The sequence below is a fragment of the Ursus maritimus genome, unplaced genomic scaffold (genome assembly GCF_017311325.1).
Source record: "Ursus maritimus isolate PB19 unplaced genomic scaffold, ASM1731132v1 scaffold_34, whole genome shotgun sequence".
Lineage (NCBI taxonomy): Eukaryota > Metazoa > Chordata > Mammalia > Carnivora > Ursidae > Ursus > Ursus maritimus.
This window is the reverse complement of record NW_024426008.1, coordinates 13495717-13512152: the sequence shown is the minus strand read 5'-3', so window position 1 is coordinate 13512152 and position 16436 is coordinate 13495717. Positions and strand designations below refer to the sequence as shown.

Below are 16436 nucleotides of genomic sequence, written 5' to 3'. Positions count from 1 at the left end.
TTGCAGCTAAAAACCTTCCCACAAAGATGGTTTCATTGATTGATTCTACCAAATAATAAAAGTTGCAATGGTATCAATTCTATGCAAACTCAACTAGAAAACTGAAGAGGGTAATACTTCCCAACTCAGTCAATAAGCCCAGGATCACCCTGATACCCAGACAAAGACATTACAAGAAAAAAGATCAATAGACAAATATTCCTCAAGAATACAGATGCAAAAAATCTTATTAAGATTTTAGCAAAATAAATATAGCATACAAAAAAGATAATACATCATGGTCAAGCAGGATTCATCCTAACCAGGTTGACTTGATACTCTAAATAGTACTTCTACATTATAAAATTAATTAATATAATTAATCATATTAACATAGTAAAAAGGAAAAACCATCTGATTTTATCAGGAGGTGCAGAAAAAGCATTTGAAAAAATGCTAATATCTATTAATGACAAAACTCTCAGAAACTAGGTGTAGAAGGGAAGTTCTTTAACTTGATAAAGGGCAGCTACATAAAAAGCTTCAGCTAACATCATACTTACCGGTAAAAGCTTAAATGTTTTACCCCTAAGAGCAGAGAAAAGGAAAGGATATATTTTTTTTGCCACTTTTATTCAATATTATACTAGAGATGCCAGCCAGTGTAATGAGGCAAGAAAAATAAATAAAACACATCTGGATTTGAAAGGTAAAAAGTAAATTTGTAAAGTAAAACTATCTTCATTTGTAGATAACATGACCATTTATATAGAAAATCCTACAGAGGAACAAAACCTCTACAAACAAATTAGCAAGTTTAGTAAGGTTGTAGTGTATAAAATCAATATTTTTTAAATATATTGCTAGGGGCACCTGGGTGGCTCAGTTGGTTAAGCATCCAATTCTTGGTTTTAGCTCAGGTCATGATCATGGGGTCATGGATCAAGCCCTGTGTTGGGCTCCATGCTCAGCAGGGAGTCTGCTTGAAGATTCTCTCTGCCCCCCACCCCTGCTCACATTCTCTCTCCCACTTTCTCAAATAATCTTTAAAATATATGTATTTCTATATACCACCAACAAATAATCAGGAATTAATTTTTTATAATTGCATTTATAATAAAGTAAAAAATAATAAATACTTAGGGAGACATTTTTAAAAACATGTGCGAGAACTGAACACTTTTGGCACCTGGGTGGCTCAGATGGTTAAGTATCTGCCTTCAGCTCAGGTCATGATCCCAGAGTCCTGGGATCAAGCCCCATGTCAGGCTCCCAGCTCCACAAGGAGTCTGCTTCTCCCTCTCCCTCTGACTCTTTCCCCTGCTCATGCTCCATCTCTCTGTCTCAAATAAATAAATAAAAAATCTTAAAAAAAAAAAAAGAACACTGAAAACTACAAAACATTGTTGAGAGAAACTGAGGAATATCTAAATAAATAGACATATCATGCTCATGGATCAAAAAACTTATTATTGTTAAGATGCCAATTCTCCCCAAGTTGATTCACAGCAATTCCACTCACTCCAGCAGACTTCTCTATAAAAACTATCAAGCTGATTCTAAATATATGTGGAAATGCAAAGAAACTAGAATAGCCAAAAAACAAAACAAAAAACCAAAAAAACACTACTTTGAAAAGACACAAAAACTTTGGCAGACCTACACTACATGATTTCAATATTTAATATAAAATATGGTATTCAAGATACTATGGTGTTTTCATAAAAATAGACATATAGATAAATGGAACAAAATAGATCCAGAAATAGATCCATACAAATTATAGATATACATGGTCAATTCATTTTTGACAAAGGTATCAAGGAAACTCAATAGGAAAAGGACAATCTTTTTACCAGAAAATGGTAGGAAAAAATTGATATTTGTATTCAAGGAAGGATGGGAGGGAGGGAGGAAGGAAGGAACAAAGAAATAAAAGAGTGGGGTGGGGGGGAGAAAAAGGAAAAGAAGGAGGGACCTCAATCCCTACCTATCACCACATACAAAAGTTAACTCAAAATGGGCGCTAGACCTAAATATAAGATGAAAAACTATGAAACTTCTGGAAGAAAACATGAAAGAAAATCTCAGTGATCTTGAGTTTTGCAAATTTTCTTAAATATAAATAATAAGCACATAAAAGATACCTTGCAACACTAGTCACTCCAGAAATGCAAATGAAATCACCATGAGATCCCACTACATACCCCCGACTATGGCTAAAGTTAAAAAGACCCAGCATACTAAGGATTGGTGAGAACGTGGACCGCTGGAACTCTCATAAACTATTCCTCGTCAACTGGTGGGAATGTAAAATGGTAGAGCCACTTTGGAAAGCTGTTTGGAAGTGTCTTCTAAAATTAAACAAATACTTACCATATGACTCTGACATGCTACTCCTAAATATTTACCAAAGAGAAATTGAAACATATGTCCACACAAAGACTTGTGCACAAATGTTCATAACAGCTTTGTTTGGAATAGCCCAAAACTGAAAATAACACAAGTGTCCTTCAACATGTGAGCTGATAAATGAGCTGTGGCATAACCACTCTGATGACTCTTAAATTTACATCTTCACTCCTTCCAGTACAGGGCCATTTTGTAGTGTGCCTGGCACTTTACAATACGGAAACCAAGCTAAGATAGGCTACTACCTCAATTGCTAACGACATACAAGACACTTACTGGCACCTGTAGTCCTTGAGTTTTCTTCTTTTTCTTTGACGATCTCTTATCCTTGATTAGCATTTTTGTTTTGATCCATGCTGACTGCCCTATCTCTGAGGATCTTGAAAGATCTGTAAGGGAAAGGGTTTGCAAAAAAAGGTTTAAGATTGTGCAGGGAGCCATTTGGTTTTAGAGACGACTGAGAATGGGGAGAATGAGGATATAGTCAAACATGGTCAACTTTTTAAAAATAATAGTAATGCATAGAATTTAGTAATTTAAGAGCTTATTTTTAAACAAAAAAAAAATGTTCGCTTCTTACTTTTAATCTTAGAGATCTTCAGTTTGTCCTCCTTGTGGAATCTCAAACTATGACTCCGAGTGAAGGGCCTATCTCTGCGGAAAGGATTGATCCAAAAGGATGTGTTTGGCTGCAGCCATGGTCCCGCCTCTGAGCAGTCACTACTATAGGCCAAGCTTGATGAGTTTTCAGATAGGGATCTGGCTCGGATCTGCCTCTGGCTTTGGCCACTCTCTTTAGGGTCGCTGTTACAAGTGGAGGCCAAGCAGGTCTGCCATTTTTTCTTGATGCTAAACACACCAGTTTCATCACCTTCTGAAAATGCCCAGTTCACATACCCACCTCCAGTTCCCGTGCTCTCGCCTTGGGAAGGGAGGGAGGTCATTTTCATTGGTGGAGATGTGCAAATAAAAGTGGGTAGAACTTGCTCCCCGCCCTTGTCTTGTCTGGCTGGTATCTGAGAGACTGACTCGTACTGTGCCTCGGGTTCAGCCACTGAGCCCTGAGCTGAGAGTGTGGGGCTCTGCCAAGTCAGACGAACAGGGACCTCACTCTGGGTGACCTGTTTGACTGCCAGCACATCTGCGCTTGCTTCCACGGATGGTCTGAACAGAGGAAAGTCAGTTTCTGCAGAAAAAGGAACTTGCTGTAGATAAGAAGGGACCAGGAGAAACTGGCCATACTTTGGCTGAGCTTGCCTGTTAATGGACACCCCAGAAGCAACTATGGTAGTTTCTGTTTCTTGCTTTTCCTGCTCATCTCTTACATTTGAAACCTCTCTCTGACTGTCTGTGATCTCAAGAAGGGGCTCCCTCTGCACTCTCAGGGTATGCTGGCCTCTGGCCAGGCTCCGCAGCAATGAAGGAGGCATGCTATAATACTGGTATTTCTTCTCCCCAGAGATCTCCATGCTGCCTGGAACCCCCGCACAGATGACATTGCTCCAGCTGTGGGGAAGTTTTCTGCACGTAGAATGCTTTCTGTTGGCCAGGAGAGCCTCATCCTCTTGTAAGGTGTCAACAGCAGAAAGGAATTTGAGGGTATCCACTGTCAGGGCAGAGAGGTCCTGCAGGTGTCCCACTTGGCTGTCCAAGGACAGTAAAGAGTCCTTTATAAAAGACACTTTTTCATTCATTTCTTTCATTTGGAAGTACATCTCTGTAACCCTAATGGTAAAGGGAGGGAGAAAACCAATAACCACGTTAAGCCAGTGGGAACTTGCCTTGCTCTCTTCCTGTCCTAGTTCCATCCTTAGAAGGCTCCTCAGCTTCAGTGGCTTCCCCAGGTTGGGTGAGTCCTCTGTCTTATGTCAGGTGGTCTCACACCCTCCTATAATTCTTACTATCACTCCAAAGAGGAAATACTATACATTTACTTTTCTAGCCCTTATTTCTAGCATTTCAGAACCATGTTTCCAGTTTCCTGCTAGTCATCCCTCCAATGTTCCATCCACCAGCCCTATTGTATTAATATATTCATTAATTTAGATGAGAAACATCCCAAAATCTCCTACTGACAAACACAACGCTATTTGGAATAGGGAAAGGAGATCTTGAGGAATAAGCCAGAATGAGAGGAACAGAATTAATAATCAAATATGTAATTAGAAAAAAAATGTATAAATCTTAAAAAAAAAAATCCAAGTCTACAGTTCAAATAACCTTCCCAAGCTTCAAACAAAACCCATTTTAAGAGTCCTACATTCTGAGAAAGCCTGAGGCAAATTTTTAAAATTATCTTGAATACTATAACCCAACATTACAACGACCAGCCATTGATTCACGTGAAAGCAACACAAGGTATTTTCAGCTATGAAGGTCAAAAGTTAAATGGCAAGTAGAATCTACTTAAATGTAATGACTAACTTAGAAAGAATGAAGGAAGTGTTGGTTAATATTATCTGCATACCTATAAATATCTCTATATGGGAATGGGTTTCATTTTGTGCCCCCCAAAAGAGATATGTTGAAATCCTAACCCCCTAGTAATGCTAGAATAGGACCTTATCTGGAAACATGGTCTTTACAGAGAGTTAAAGTTAAACTGACGTCATTAGGGTAGACTTAAGCCACTACGGCTGGTGTCATAAAAGGGAAATTTGGACACAGTGAGAAGACCACCCTACAACTTCCCTAATGTGTCTACAAGCCCAGGAATACCAAGGACTGCCAGTAAACGCCAGAAGCTAGAAGAAGAAAGAAGAATTCTCCACTAGAGCCAACAGAAGAAGCATGGCCCTCCCAACTTCTCAATTTTGGACTTGTAACCTCCAGAACTGTGAGACAATAAATTTCTGTTGCTATAAGACACCCAATAATCGGTACTTCATTATGGCAGCCCTAGGAAACTAATACAGCTTTCTAAGCTTAACAACACAATAAATTACAAAATATCTCATATTTGGTTACATAAAAACAAACTCATATACATAAAAATATAAAATTTTAAAATAAACAGTAGGTTAGAAATTATTCTAACAAATGTAAGGAGGTGTTTGTATCCCTTAATAAATCAAAAGCTTTTACAAATTGTTGGGACACTCTGGTGGCTCAGTTGGTTAAGCCTTTGGCTCAGGTCATGATCTCAGGGTCCAGGGATGGAGCCACATGTTGGGCTCCCTGCTGAGTGGGGAATCTGCTTCTCCCTCGGCCCCTCCCCCCCACTCATGCACTCTCTCTCTCAAATAAATAATAAAATCTTAAAAAAAAAAAAAAGCTTTTATAATTTGTTACAGAAAAAAATTACAAAGACTCCAAAGGATGTGAACAGCAACTCATGAAAGATAAAATACAAAAGATAAGGAAAAGATAAGGTAAAATATGCAACCTCATTAGGTATGCAGAGAAATGGAAATTAAAATGAGTTCATCTACATTGTAACAACATCTTTTTTAGCCTAGCAAATGATTAAGATAACTCAATGGTGACAAAGGTGCAACATTGGGACATTCGATTAAGCAATGTACATAAAAAGACTATGATTTCACTATGCTAAAGTAGATACTCTTTACATTATGAGATATTATGCAGCCATTAAAAATCACACTTACATTGTCGATAGCAATTTCCTTTGGCTATTTCTGATGGTAGGCATGGGGATGTGGATGACTTATGCTCTGTATTATATACTTTTAAATTTGGTATAAAAACTTTGTAGGTCAAGAAACAATAAAAGCTAAAAATATATTTATAAATAATGTTTAATTATTGGAAGAAATGCTTTTGATGTATAAGGCGGGAGGGGGGCAACATAAAACTTGTATACTTTTTTTTAAGGATTTTATTTATTTATTTTGAGGGAGAGAGAGTGGAGGAAGGAGCAGAGGGAGAGAGAATTTCAAACAGACTACACGGGGTGCAGAACCCGACACGGGGCTCGATCTAATGATCCTGAGATCATCACTTAAGCGGAAATCAAGAGTCAGACGCTTCACCAACTGAGCCACCCAGGTGCTCCCAAACTTGTATAACTTTAACTAAAATTATATGGAAGACTAAATGGAAAAAAGAAAATTTTCAAAGTGCCCTCTGGCTTATGACATTTTTTTCTTTCTTTCTTTTCCCTGTTTTATTCTTTTATTTGGATAAGTGAGTATTCTGGCCAAATTCTCAATAACAAAAATCCTTGATAAGCAGAAATAAAGTAAAAAGAAGAAAGGAAGGAAGCGAAGCGAAGCGAAGGGAAAGGAAAGGAAAGGAAAGGAAAGGAAAGGGGAAAGGGAAAGGGAAGGAAGGGAAGGGAAGGGAAGGGAAGGGAAGGGAGGAAGAAAGAGGGAAAACAGCAAGGAAGGGAATCTCATCAACAGTTTCATGGCTGACATGACCATATGCAGAAATTAAAAGTGATCCCCAGTCTTAAGTGGGGCCTGGAGGAATCAGTGATTATACTATGAAGGACTGAACATTCAGCTGCAGCAAGCACTTCCCAAAATAGTGTGATATCTCCTCTCTCTAAAATGTATCCCAAGACACATGGATTGAGAAATCCTCCACTTCTTCTTGCGGGGAGCTTAGCAGACAGGAATTAAAGAACAAAAGGGGTGATATTTTCCGTGTTTATAATATGTGGGTGGGACCCTCTCTTTCCTACTTCTGCTATAGGATTCAACTTCTCTAACTAAGTAGAGGCTTAATAAATGCTTCCTGACCTTCTGGAACCTGCAAAATGAGAACTGGCAGAGATGATGAGGGAAAGAGCACAAAATATATGTATATTCCCTTCCAAATATGCTTAATTAGAGCCTCTCCATTTAGCGCACTGTTTCATCTAATTCAAAAACAGAGCAGGCTGAACAGCAGTAATGGAGGCTCATTAAGTTCCATTAGCAGCAGTCACATCAAATGAATACAATAGAAGCCAGCAACTATTCACAGCAACAGGTAACAGGCTACAATAGAGAGATGCTAGGCAAATAACCTGGTCACCCTCACATCGGGCCTTCCTGCTTTCACAGGCATTTTTCTTCCTAAAGCATTATGTCCCGTGAAACATATTTTAATTATATTCCTCAACCACCAACTGCATTAATTTAATCTAGACTTTCAGGCATCCTGACACGTAAAACAAACTCTTGTAAGTTTAGTTTCCCCTGTGTGCGATTCGAGGGTGGAGGGAAGACCAGTGTGGTCGTTGTTTTACTGTGGGTCTTCGGAGGAGATGTTTTAAAGTAAGATTATAAGACGTGTACTTATGATATATGTCATGATAACCATATATTCACTGAGTGCTCACTCTGTGCCAGCCATGTAACAAAGGCTCTACATTACTATTTTTATTTAATCTGCATAGCAACCCCATAATGTAGGCGTTCCTATTACCCCTTTCTCAGAAAAGAGGTTAGGTCACGTGGCTGGTCACAGGGCTGGGGATGGGGCGAGACTTCGAACCCGGACATTCTAACTCCACTTTCAGTGGCATTAACCCCCGCACTCTGGCACCCCTGAACAACTCATCAGGGATCTAGGCAAAGTTCTCACCAGGGCCTTAGAGGAGCGGGAAGAGCTAAACGAATTATACCAACGGTTCCCATGCTGGCAGGTCCTCACAAATGTTCCTCGACAAGGTTTCACAACAAAGTAATGACAGGACCTGCTCCAAGGATGGCTCTACTGAGTCACAATGTGACTTGTTTTAAAATGTATCATTTTCTGGGGGCACCTGGCGGGCTCAGTCGGTAGAGCGTGCAACCCTTGATCTCAGGGTTGTCTGTCTGAGCCCCACGATGGGTGTACAGTTGTTTAAAAAGTAGAGTGCAGCATTTCCCAAATATAACATGCTTACTATGGGAAAAGAACTATTAGCATCTTACTCCACGGAACAGAGAGAGGGACATGCTGGCTTATGTTGCTAGGGTCAAAAAGTAGCCAGTGTTCCAGAGAAAGGAGGACATAAACAGCCTGACTACTCCTCTTTTTCTAGTCTCGCAACTCACTTAATTCTGTAAGGTTATAGGTGATCCCTTCTTTACAAGTAGGCCATCGAGCAAATATTCTAGTCTCCTTTCCCTTCCTCTTCAAACTCCCTCGGCTACCTCAGAGAAGTATTCTTCCCCTCCCCCATGTCTCTGTTGTGAGCTCCCCAGCGATGACCTCAACGAGGCCAACCGTGTAAATGGAGGCTGGTGAGGTCGCTCTATCACGAGGGAGAACTGATGGATGAAGTACTGAAGAGTGAAATGCGGTCTTCATAACCAAATTCTAGAGCCCACGAAAGCCTCTAGGATATTGTTCAGAAGCTAATACCCAGGGGCACCTGGGTGGCACAGCGGTTAAGCGTCTGCCTTCGGCTCAGGGCATGATCCCGGCGTTCTGCTTCTTCCTCTCCCACTCCCCCTGTTTGTGTTCCCTCTCTCGCTGGCTGTCTCTGTCTCTGTCGAATAAATAAATAAAATCTTAAAAAAAAAAAAAAGAAGAAGCTAATACCCATCTACCTTCCACTCCTTCCTCTACCCAGGGGAAAACCTCAAGAGGAATATAATGATATGTGATGATTGATGGTGTTCGTCACACTACTACCACCACCGCCATTACTACTATGATTGAATTACTTGTTCATAAATGTCTAGTTCTCCAGTTTTCACACCAGATCCATTTGACTCCAAACACTACCATTCCTAGTTTTCCTTTTTCTCCTCTGATCGCTTCTGGTCAATCCTCCCCATGAGCCCTTCTTCCTTGCTCTGTTACACAGGTGTTGGCACCCCTCAGGGTCCCACCCTCAGCCCACTGAGTTTCCTCACCCTTCTTGCTTCCTGGGCATAATCACTTCCTCTGTCATGGCTTTCTTTTCTTACAAGGGGCAGACGACTCCTGAATCTCCTTGTCCAGTTCAATCTTTGCCCCAGGACTTCATAGCCTCACGTCCAAGCCTCCCAGAAATCTCTGGATAATGTGCCACAGGAGTCTCCAGCTCAACAAAGCTAAAACTCATTGCTTGTCCCCTTCCCTGTGTCTTTTGCGCATTTTTTTCCTATCATGGTGGCCCCACTTTTCACCTAATTACCCCTGCTATAGATCTGAGAGTCATCCTGGACTCCACCCTCTCCCTCGGCTGCATGTCCGATCCCTAGCTCCCCCCGTGAGCTGTCCTTCTAAACATGTCTTTACTCATCCCTTCTGCTATGGTCTGAATGTTGGCATCTCCCTGAAATTCCTATGCTGCAATTCCAACCCCCAAAGGTGATGGTATTAGTAGGTGGGGCCTTTGGGAGGTGTACAGGTCATGATGCGGGGAGGCCTCATGAATGGGACTGGTGCCTTTATAAAAGAGACCCCACAGAGCTCCCTCACCCCCTCCGCCATGTGAGGACACAGAGAGGGCTGCAACCCAGAAGGGGGCTGTCACCCAACCATGCTGGCATACTGGTCGTGGACTTCCCAGCCTCCAGCACTGTGAGCAGTAACTTTCTGTTGCTCACAAGTCACCCAGCCGCAGGCACTTTGTTCTAATGGCCCAAACGGACTAAGATACCCTCTTCAAACCTACCACGACTAGTTTGCTAGTCCCTGAAACTCATCCTCCTGCTGCATGGATCCCTGCTGTCTCCATACTTCAAATTCTGACTCCTTGAATACATACTGTAACTGAAGGAATCTGCCTAGAACTTGAATCTGTCCATATCTGACCACCTAACACCTGACACCTTCCTTAGTTTACAGTGTAAGGTAAGGTGCTCTCCATGACCTTGGTCCCATTCATAATCTGGGGTAGGGAGGTCATCTCATCTTATGTATTTATTCCCCTTTCCTTAAGGTTTGAAAGAAAAGATGTATTTAAAAAGAAATCATGGAGTGGCTGGGTGGGTCAGTCAGTTAAGCGTCTGCCTTCAGCTCAGGTCATGATCCCGGGGTCCTGGGATCGAGTCCCGCATCGGGCTCCCTACTCCGTGGGGAGCCTGCTTCTCCTTCTCCCTCTGCCTGCCGCTCCCACTGCTTGTGCTCTCTCTCTCTCTGTCAAATAAACACATAGAATCTTTAAAAAATAAAATAAAAAATAAAAAGAAATCATAGCCACAGTTTCTGGAGGCTGTTTTTATGTTCATCGTCCCCTTACTATTGACCAGCACTCTGCCCACGACGTGGCTCATCTACGTCACCTCACGTAATCCTCACAGCACGTCTAAGACGTAGGTCTACTTTGTGTGCATCTTACAAGTAAGAAAACAAAGGCCCAGAGTCAATTGGCCCAAGTGCCTAGAGCCCGTAAGTGGAGAAGCAGGTCTTCACCCTGGCTCTATCAACTCCTGGGCATGTATGCAGGCCTCGGCCAGCATATTTCTAAAGGCGGCAGAATGCACAGAAGAGGAAAAAGGGAAGAGAAGCTCATCAAGCTCTGGCCTAAAGATGTTATTTAAGGAAAATAAAATTTGTGTGCTCATAAACCTTTATTTGATTTTTTTTCTCAATATAAAATTTAGTCTCAACATAAAATTCAATTGGCCACCTAAATACATACTTACATAATACAATATCAACTGAAAAGTCCAGAAACATGACATATACCCATAGCAAACCATTTAGAGAGTTCTTCATGTATTCAGTTTTAAATAACTCCATATTTAAGGATTCACTGTCTACCCATTTGGACATCAGAAAAAATATATGCATTATTAGGTATAACATTTTAGAGTCAGGTCCCTCTATATTCAAAAATGAAGGAACATATTTAAGTTCTGTCCATTTGCTTCCGGTTATAAAAACAATTCCGTGTTTTAAAAAAAATGCATATAATCACACTCAGTCTTCCATGTTCCAACACGATGCCGTGTATCCACAATTATCACTAGAGCCACAGTGGCTTCGATCCTACTACAGTTTCTGAAAATGTTCACTCTCTCCAATACGTCTTCTCTTTCCTCACACCTCTGAATGGCCTCCCTGCGCTGACCCCGTGCATACCCACAGGCACTGGTCCTGTGATGCCTTGGCCTCAAGAACTGTGTGCCTGCCCCCTAGCTGCAGCCTCCTGAACACCGGCCATCCTCTCTCTGGCCTCCTGCTGGGGGCGGGGGGGGGGGGGGGGGGGGGGGTGGCGCCCACTCACTAGGCCTTCTCTTGGGGCAAATCACCTCTCCCTCCTGCTCCCGCAGTTTCTCCTTTGCTGGTGGATCGTGTCCGGAACCATACACATTTCCGTTGTTATCCCCGCATGGAAATAAAACAAGAGAACCTCACCTGTCCCCATCTCCCCAGTGCAACCAGCATGTAGCTCTCAGCCTTCTCCAGTCCCGCCGTTGGTGGACGCAGCCTTCTGCCTCAGGCATCCTCACTGCCTAGTCCTACAGCCAGGGGCACCATCCCACCGGATGTCTCTGCCTGGCCCACCTCCCTCAGGTCTCTCCTCCCCCAACTCCTCAGTGGCCCTCCTGCCCCAGGCTACCCCAAGAGTTCAACCCAACCACTTCCCCCCGACTCTGGCAGAACCCTCTCCGCCATTGTTTTCTGTTCCCTTATGCAACTTGATTTTTCTTCATCGCTCTCTAACTGACATTAAATTACATCTTTTTATATGTTTCCCTGCTTATTATTTGTCCTCTACCCCCTTCACCCCTCCACCTGCACACACTAGAACATAAGCCCTATGAAGGCAGGGACTCTTGTCTCTCATTCACCATTTATCTCCAGTAACTAGAAGGGCACCTGGAACATGGTAGGTGCTCAATAAATATACATCCCTTACAGAAATACTCCATGCTACTAGACAGAACTGTAGAGAACCCAAACCTCTGGATTTTGAAAGCCCATCTTTCTACTTCTTTAGACATTCTAGTCGAATCAGGTTTGGGGAGCTGGAAAATTTTATATATATCTTTTACCTTTCTGATGTCACTCGGATTCGTTCCTCACAGCTATAATTCAGACTTTCCATCTTCTCATGGAAGTATATTTCCACACACTGCTCTTCGAAATCATGAAGTCTTTTCAGATCCTCCTCACTCAGGTAGAGTTCTGTGTAAATAAGTATGGTACGTTAAAAAAAATCATTATTTGTCTTCAATAGGAAGCTGATAGAGAGTGGCTTTTCTTCCACTTGTGTTGAAAATCAATAAACTATAAAGCTTGTGTGAGGACACTTTGCTGCCTTGCCTCACCAAATTCCTACTATTAATGGAGAAGCTCTGTGTAGAAACAAATAGAAACACCAGTTTGGCTCTTTCCTATTGTTCTATAAACTGGTGTGGGACTTTGAAAATGACTCGTGGAACAGAGGTTTTCTGTCCAATATGCTCCTAGGTTAGACTTTTTCTACACATTAACAAAACTTCACTATATTAATATGCATATGGGGAAAGAATCTGATTGTCTTTTTTTCCCCGCCAACTGTTTGGTCTCTCAAAATGACAATAAGTAACCTGTAGATTAAAATCAAGGTTAGATGAGGTCTAAGTCTGTTGAATTAATCCAGCAAGTGTAATAAAGTTTCACCTTGTTACACTGAGTGTGTAGATACAGTTGACCCTTGAACAACATGGGTTTGAACTGTGCGTGTCACTTATATGTGTTATGCTTTGTTTGGGGTTTTTTCCCCCAGTAAATACAGCATAGTGCTGTCAATGTATTTTCTTTCCCTTATGATTTTCTTAATAACATTTTCTTTTCTCTAGCTCACTTTGTTGTTAAGTCTCGGTATATAACATATAATAACTAAAATATGTGTTAATTGACTGTTTATGTTATCAGTAAGGTCTCTGGTCAACAGTAGGCTATTAGTAGTTAAGTCTGAGGGAAGTCAAAAGTTATACGCTGATTTTTGCCTGTGCAAGGGGCTGGCGCCCCTCACCCCCATGTTGCTCAAGGGTCAATTTCCTAAGTCACTCTGTTGGAAATAGAGGCATTATCGCCAGCCAATGGCTGAGGCTATCCACTTTCTATTCCCTTATGCAACATAATTATAATTAACTCACAAAAAGACACATCGTTTCATGATATTATGAAGCTAACACAATTCAATGTCAGCCTTCAGTGATCACATTCCGTCTACTACCTTGGCCCTCATTCCGATCTAACAGAAAAATATATTAGCTTATTAGCATTTTCCAATACTTGAAAAAGATATAAATGGTGCTGCAAAAAGATTAAAAACAGAGCGTTCTCTTTCTTCAGTGGTGTCACTTAAATTAGGGAAAAACCCATAATGTTCCCTCAAGCTTACTAGAAATCCAAACATTTCATTATTTTCCAATAAAATGAGACAAAAATATTAATTTTAAATTGAAAAACAGGGCAAAGAGAAAACAATATTCAGCCATAAAAATATGTCCACAACTCAAGTGCGTACTGTTTTCTGATTTTATGATGTGGAAGAATCACTCAGATACTGAAAAAAATCCAGTAACCATCCCCCCCCAACTCTAAATGCCTGTTTGCATTGAAGAATCTCTTATGAGTGAGAAGATTTGCAGTTGTCATGATTTGATCCTTCTGTGGATTCCTGATAGCTAACAACCCAAACACCAATTCCGGCGACAGGTGCAGCTTGCATGCGTGGCGCATTCTTATGACTCTCCACCAGGTGGCACTGCTGCCCCATATGCAAACGTCAATCTTCAATAGAGGCTTGGAAGAAGTTTCACAAAAATTCAAGAATTTTCCAGAACTCAGGATGAACACACCTCTAGCCATCAGAAATTTACTTGAATTATAGACCGGAATCATCCTATAAACCCAGATGAAGGTGAAGCTGAAATCTGGCCAAATCCCAGCCAATCCCAGAATCTCTCAGCTGATTCACACTCTCCTATTAGCTTGTGGTAGTTCCCCAGCCAATGTCTGGGATGGCTCTCTATTAGAAGCCTAAAAATTATAGTGTAATTATAAGCCTTTAAATTAACTTCAGTTGTGTGGTGCCCAGGTGGCTCAATTAATTAAGCACCCAGCTCTTGATTTCAGCTCAGGTCATGACCTCAGGGTCATGGGATCGAGCCCCGCGTTGGGCTCCATGCTCAGCGCAGATTCTGCTTCGGATTCTCTCTCCCTCCCCCTTTGCTTACCTGCCACCACCTCCCCCTTTTAAAATAAATAAATAAATGAATCCTTTTAAAAAATTAACTTCAGTTCTTACATTGGCTTCCTCATCCAGGCTGAATCTTTGGGGCAGGGGGTGGAAAAGAAAAGTAAATCTCCAAAGTGACTCAAGAGGAGAAAAATACTTCACTGAGCCAATTGCCAGCAGAAACGAAAGCGTATCGCCCTTCCAACCTTGTAACACCACCTGTCCCCCTAAGATGACATGTATAAACAGTGCGCAATCCCTTATCTGAAACTCCTGGAACCCAGTGTGTTTTAGAATTAAGAATTTTCCTTCTCTCGTCTTAGAAAGGAAATATAGTGCATACACCATAAAGGAAGTAAAATCCCTGAGGCTAGGGCAGTACCCTAAAATCCAACATATTATTTTTGCAGCAAAATCAATGAACATTCATGCTACAAAGGATAAAGGGAAGAAATGGCTTCACATTAGTCCCATCAGCCTCTTTTGTCCAAATGAGTCTCTAACTTAAGAAGAAAAAAGCTTTCTGCTTTCAGGGGTATTTTGGATGTCGGAATTGAGATAAGGATTGTGGATTCATGCCACCCATTTCCTCTATATGTAGGAATTATCTCGAAATGGGCCCGGTACCAATTGTGAAATTGCTTGAGAGGAACTACAATAGATCTGTGAAACCACAATAAGAAATGTTCTATTATAACAATTAGCGCGACAGTCACATTGTGCAGTGAAGATACGGATAAGCAAAATGAACCAGGAGAATCTCAAAATATGCAGACTTAAGCATTGCAAAAAAAAAAAAAAAAAAAGAGGAAGAAGAAGAAAAGAAAAATGAGAATCTATATTTCTGCATCTTGAATTGAAAATACGAAACAACCATACAGAATCACCTCCATTCTCAGTAGGTGAGGAAGCAAAGAATCAGGACTCTGGTTAATAAGTGAAGCTGAGTCTGTCTTACCGATTTCCTTCAGGCCATAAGACCTCCTGTGACTCCTCTCTGTTTGGATTCCATCTTTGATAACAGGGAAGTGGGTATGGGTCACTGTGACTAGTTCCTAGGAGTCATTCTGATGACTTTCCAGGTAAAAAGAGAAAACACAGGTTTTCCAGGAGACATTCAAGAGCCTTTAGACATTTGAGCAGAGATTCTGTTCTTACCTCTTCCTTCCTTTCAAAGTATCAGTTAATCTCCGCAAAAGGTACCACAACCACATGATGAGCTCAGTGCACTTCCTTAGACCCACGTCCTTCAGCTGATACGCTATTGTGAGTGAACTGCCAGAGATCCCCATCCTGTGCCCTGAATTTAACTGCATGTTTTCACCTTGGATCTCCACTCTTTACTCTCTTCCTAGTGCCTCGTAAATGAAAACTTACTTAATCCAACATCGCCCTCTTCTTGGTCATTTGGAGCTTGGTGATGGCAGAGACGGCGAAGAAGGAGACCAACGTGGCTCAGCAGGATGAAAGGGGGGGGCAGCCAAGGCTTCTTGTGGTAGGTCATGATGTAGCGATAGCGGTTGTATTTCCATAGTTTATTGGAAATGGACTTCATGTCGACGTAAACGTTACTGTAAGGTGTAGTGAAGAGAGAGATAATTTTCAATACAGCATCCTAAAAGATAGCAGATTCTTTCTCTACTTTCCAACTCTCATGATTGGTTTACCTGACATTTCCAGCAGTTAGTCAACAAAAATAATATCCATTGCATTTGTGATTCTTCTTCTACCCAAACAAGATACATTAATCACCTTCTACAATCAAATACGCTGATCAGACTAATAAAAGGATGGAAATTACAATCAGAGAGAAAATGCTAATGTTTTAAAAGCAATGACTATAAAACTGCCCTCTGGAACTTATCACTATTCTCGGTTCACCATCTCTTCTCAAATTAGAAGCTCTTTTCGGTCCCTAATCTACCATTCATGGTAAATACCGTTAACGTTTCTCTGTATCATCAATCTTATGGAGAGATTCCCCTAATGTCAAATG

At 41.3% G+C, this 16436-nt stretch overlaps 1 protein-coding gene across 1 annotated transcript in view; it reads right to left on the bottom strand.

Annotated features, from left to right (window-relative positions):
- The window catches only part of TRPM6 (transient receptor potential cation channel subfamily M member 6), a 109389-nt gene that overhangs the window by 32087 nt on the left and 60866 nt on the right, over positions 1 to 16436 (bottom strand). The window contains 4 exon segments of the mRNA XM_040620130.1: positions 2668 to 2780; positions 2972 to 4116; positions 12264 to 12396; positions 15818 to 16011. Of these exon segments, the coding sequence (XP_040476064.1) occupies positions 2668 to 2780; positions 2972 to 4116; positions 12264 to 12396; positions 15818 to 16011 (1585 nt within the window).